Raw genomic sequence first — 5,444 nt, 5'->3', positions numbered from 1 at the left:
TCACATCATGATCTCACAGTCTCCATTGGCTATATGATCATGAATGAAATGGTGTCTTATTTCAATGTGCTTTGTCCTCGAGTGTTGAATATGATTCTTTGTCAGGTTGATAGCACTTGTATTGTCGCATAGAAGAGGAACTTTACTCATCTTTACACCAAAATCCTCAAGTTGTTGTTTGATCCATAAAATTTGTGCACAATAGCTACTAGCTGCTATGTATTCAGCTTCAGCAGTGGATAAGGCTACACACGCTTGTTTCTTACTATGCCACGAAATGAGGCTTGAACCAATCAAGTGACATGTTCCACTCGTACTCTTCCTATCTAATTTGCATCCTGCGAAATCTGAATCAGAATAACCGACTAAATGTATAGGAGAAAGAGAAGGATACCATAAGCCCATGTTGATTGTGCCTTTTAGATATTTAAAGATCCTTTTTGCAGCCTTGAGATGTGATTCCATGGGGCAAGACTGAAATCTAGCACATAGACACACAACAAACATGATGTCTGGCCTACTTGCAGTTAGATAAAGAAGTGAACCGATTAAACCTTTGTACATGGTTTGATTAACCTCTGGTCCAGCTTCAACAGCTTCCAAGTAGCAGTTAGTTGACATTGGAGTTGTTGTTGCTTTGCAAGCTTCCATCTCGAACTTCTTAAGGATTTCTTTGCAATACTTTGATTGGCATATGAAGATTCCTTCCTTGGATTGCCTAACTTGTAGGCTGAGAAAGAATAAGAGTTCTCCCATCATACACATTTTGAACTCCCCCTACATAGCTTTGACAAAGTCCTCACAAAGTTTCACGTTAGATGAGCCAAAAACAATATCATCTACGTATATTTGTACCAAAATAATATCAGTTCCAACCTTCTTAATAAACAAAGTCTTATCTACTTCACCTCTTTCATACTCATGAGATAGAAGAAAAAGACTTAGCCTCTCATACCATTGACGTGGAGCTTGTTTGAGGCCATACAATGCCTTCTTGAGCTTGTACACACACTCTAGATGTTTGTGATCTTCAAAGCCAGGTGGTTGTGCAACATATATTTCCTCATTCACGAACTCATTGAGAAATGCACTCTTCACTTCCATCTGAAACAATTTAAAACCACTCATACAAGCAAAAGCTAATAACAACCTTACCACTTCCAACCTTGCAACAGGTGTGAAGGTTTCATCATAATTGATGCCTTCAGCTTGATTGTACCCTTTGGCCACTAGTGATGTGATTCCACTAGCCATATAGAGAATGATTCTTGACATTCTTAGGAATCACCTTGAGTTGGACATTATAGAGGCACTTTTCTTAGAGTTGGATCATTGTTCTAAGACAAGAACTCACCAAAAACTAGTACCAAATCCCAAACTCATTTGGATGCTCCACATATTGTCAAATTGAATCAACAAAGAGAGGTAAAATTAAAAGGAACCGAACAGAATTGAATAAGCAAACATTTGAACCGAACAAAAGTGAAATTAAAAGGCAAGAACAAAATATAGGTGCTGGAAAAACATAAAAACCGAACCAAACAACTCAAGAACACAAGACAACATGAACAATTGAAAGAGAAGAAAGGAAGGAGAAAAGAGTGCTCATGAAGATGGAAGAATGTTGGATGATCTCGCCACTAGAAGTGTGGAATGCTCCTAGATGAGAGTGATGCCGCCACTTGAGGACTCCAATGATCCATCAAGATAAGACTAGAGAAGAAGGCTCCAAAAGCTCTCCAAAGTTCACTCAAAATTTGAGTAGAGTTTTCTTAGATTAATTCCAATCTCAAATTTACAAAGAGAGCACCTCTATTTATAGCCTAAGGTGTTGAAAATGCAAGCTAAACAATTTCAAAAATTCCCTCCCAAAACATTCTAGAACCGGCGCCTATTCCATGCATGAGGAAGGTGTGACTCTTTCCTTCACTTTGGCACCTCCTATTCTACTCCTACACCTATCTACTAATACACCCCCCTAAAGCTCCTAACTAAAGCCTAAAAGATGCTAAAACAAAAGAGGTTTCTAATGTTTCCCTCTAAGCACCTTCAACTAAAGAAATTACAAAAAGAGAAAATAAATGTCCTCTAGCTCCCAAAGCTTTGAACATGCTTCTTGTAATCCTTTGAGGTGGACTTTGACCTCCATGGGCGTCTTCTATTTGTGCCTCCACCTCGTCTTGATCTTGTTGATTAGCCTCCATGTCCTCTTGAGCTTGATCTCCATCAACTAGTCTCGCTTTGTTCCTTGTAATGATGCCCGAGTCATCAGATTTGTTTTTGAAAACCCACTTGGTACCTATCACATTCATTTGGTTGGTTCTCAGAACAAGAGTCCAGACTTCATTCCTTAAAAATTGATTTAACTCTTCTTGCATAGCTGTTGTCCAGAATTCATCCTCCAAAGCTTCACACACTGATTGAGGTTCAATCTTTGAAACAAATGCGGAGTGATTGCAGAACTCTGCTACATGCCTTTTGGTTGAAACCTCTCTGTGGATTTGACCTATGATGTTGTCAATGGATAGATCCTTAGGAACCTTCCAATCTTTTGGCAGATCTTCCTGCTACAGAGTTTCAATCGGTTGAGTCGAGGATTCAATCGGTTGAATTTCTGTGTTGTTGTCAAGGTTCTTCAAGAAGATGTTTTGATCATCCTCCTCTGTATTGATCTTAGCTGTCGCTTGTTCACAATTATTAGTCTCATAAAAAATAACATGAATGGATTCTTCCACAGTCATAAGCTTTTTATTGAAGATTCTATAAGCATGGCTATTAAGAGAGTAACCCAGAAATATACCTTTATCCTACTTAGCATCAAATTGACCTAAGCTTTCCTTGCCATTGTTAAGGACATAGCACTTACAACCAAAGACTTTTAGGTGGCTCACATTTGGCTTTCTCCCATTTAGCAACTCATAAGGTGTTTTCTTCAATATAGGCCGAATCAACACTTTATTCATCACGTAGCATGCAGTGCTCACTACATCAGCCCAAAAACATTTTGGTAGACCATAATCATTTAGGATTGTCCTTGCAAGCTCCTTTAGAGACGTGTTCTTCCTCTCCACCACACCATTATGTTGGGGTGTTCTTGGTGCAGAGAAGTTATGATAAATCCCCAATTTGCTATAGAAGCTAATGAACTTCTCGTTTGGGAACTCCCCTCCATGATCACTTCTTATGGCTCCTATGTTGTTGTAGCACATATTCTAAAGTTTCCTTGCAAGCTTCTTAAAATTTGAAAATGCATCCTTCTTTGTATGTAGAAAGAGTGTCCAAGTGTACCTGGAATAATCATCTACAACAAAGAGACCGTATAGATTTCCTCCAAGATTCATAGTCCTAGAAAGACCGAAAAGATCCATATGCAAAAGTTTAATGGGTTTTGAAGTTGAAACACAGTTTTTCAAAGGAGAAGATTTTCTAGTTTGTTTCCCCCTTTGACATGCTTCACACACATGTTCTTTTTCAAATTTGAGTTTGGGTAAGCCATAAACTAGTTCATTTGTGATCCGATCGGTCATCGGTAGTCGATGACGTCAGCAGCAGAGAACCACGTGGACCACTCGAAGGGTGACACGTGGACCAGGTGGCAGAGAGGTCGGGGGGACGATCGCCAAGAGAGGTGATCGGTGGCCAGTAACCAAGTTACCACCGACAGATCAGGCGGCAGAGAGGTCGGGGGACAGATCAACCAGAATGGTGATCGGTGGTCAGTAGTCAAGTGGCCACCAGCAGACCAGTTCCCAGACTCGCGCCTGGAGGCAGAGCGCGATAAGCGAATAAACACTGATCAGTCATCGGGGTATTGTCATCGGGGTTTCGTGTTACACGCAGTTAAACTGGGAATGAGGTTCCCAGCGAGAGCGTTATGCATGGATCTCGCATGTGCATACCTCAGGGAATCATGCACGAGAGTGGCCTGAGGGAACTAGTAAACCAGCCAGTGGTTGGTGATTCCCTCAACCCATTACGTGCATGGCATCGTGAAGGGTAAGCTGTATACGCAGAGAGCAACGTTTGGTGAGTGTGCCTAGACCAGCCACACCCGACGTTCTCCCAAGAGTATGCGATCTGCCCAGATAAGAGAAACATCCTATGTTACTCCGCAAGGGCGTAACTTAGGCACACAAAGAGAAGCGCTAGAGCCCTTCCAGTAAGTGACACGTGTGTGGTTAGATGTGAGTTGCAGGCCTCCACGTGTCATCATCTGAGAGGGGTGCGGTCCAGACAAAAGAGCACTCCGTACCACTAAAGGTACAGACAGGCGCAGCCAAGCGCAGAGACGCGCAGACATGCACAGACTCTCACGCTCCCCATTGCTGATTCTGAAGGTACGCTTTCTCTGAAAAGCATAACAGGGTTCTGACACATGCCAGAAAAGCATAACAGAATTCTGTTATGCCCAGAAGCAGAAAAAGAGAGATAAAAGAAAGAATCAGGGGAGAGTGAGGGGAGACGAAAAACAGAGAGCAAGAGTTTTACACACACATTACTAGTTTCCAGTTTCTGGTGGTTCTGTTGGACTAACTTGATCATCGGAGTGCAAACGGCCGCTAGAGGCGCCGTCTGTGTGTTTTGCAGGTCACGTTTGGAACAGCAAGAGAAGGCTCCGAGGGTGATTCTGCAGAAGACGCAGTCGCGTAGACAGGGCAGAGAGTGCTACGGAGCGATTCCTCCACGTTCGAGTTGCCGGCAGGATCATTTGGCGCCCACCGTGGGGCTCGAGTGAATCGTTGTCCCATATATACCACAGTTTTAAAGCTTACCAGAGTTTTATCAGTTTCTTTGATAGAGAAAGATGCCTAGAAACAGACAACCATCACCTGCGCCATCCGCTGACGAAGGAGCTGTGACAATGGCGCAGGTCCTGGAAATGGTGCGCACGCTGCAGGATAACGCTGCAGCGTCGAAAGTTGAACAAGAAAGGATGCAGACGGAGTTGGCTGCGTCGCAAAGCAGGAACGACAAGCTGAATCGTGTCAAGGAAGAGTTGAGAAGGACGCTGCAGGCGCAGAGGGAGCACGTTGTTGACGAAAGGGTGTCTAGGCAGCCCTCACCTCCAAGGGCATTTCCCATGCCATTCTCCCCTGAGATCATGGGAACCATGGTGCCTCCGAACCTGGTGGGGGTAAAAGCGTCGTTCAAGGGGGTAGAAGACCCGGAGGCGCATCTGACGGCATTCCACACCCAGATGATGTTGTCTGGGGGCTCAGACGCTGTGTACTGCAAGATGTTCATGAGCACATTGAGCGGAATCGCCATGGAGTGGTTCGTGAGTTTACCAGAAGGGCATATCACGTCTTTCTCTCAGTTCTCGAAGCTCTTCACTGAACAATACATCGTCAACAAGGCACCTGCAGTGGTGTCCTACGATCTGTTCGACGTGCGCCAATACCAGGGGGAGTCGCTGAAGGACTACCTCAACCGCTTTGGGGCAC

General features: G+C 43.7%; 1 protein-coding gene across 1 annotated transcript; it reads right to left on the bottom strand.

The window, feature by feature from the left end:
* LOC137807625 (secreted RxLR effector protein 161-like) lies at window positions 1-651 on the bottom strand. Its single transcript, XM_068608353.1, has one exon. The coding sequence runs from the start codon at window positions 649-651 to the stop codon at window positions 1-3; it is 651 nt and encodes a 216-aa protein (XP_068464454.1).
* Window positions 652-5,444: the final 4,793 nt, after the last annotated feature.

Source organism: Phaseolus vulgaris, chromosome 11 (genome assembly GCF_000499845.2).
Source record: "Phaseolus vulgaris cultivar G19833 chromosome 11, P. vulgaris v2.0, whole genome shotgun sequence".
NCBI lineage: Eukaryota > Viridiplantae > Streptophyta > Magnoliopsida > Fabales > Fabaceae > Phaseolus > Phaseolus vulgaris.
Note: the sequence above shows the minus strand (reverse complement) of the source record. Positions and strands in the feature narration are given on the sequence as shown.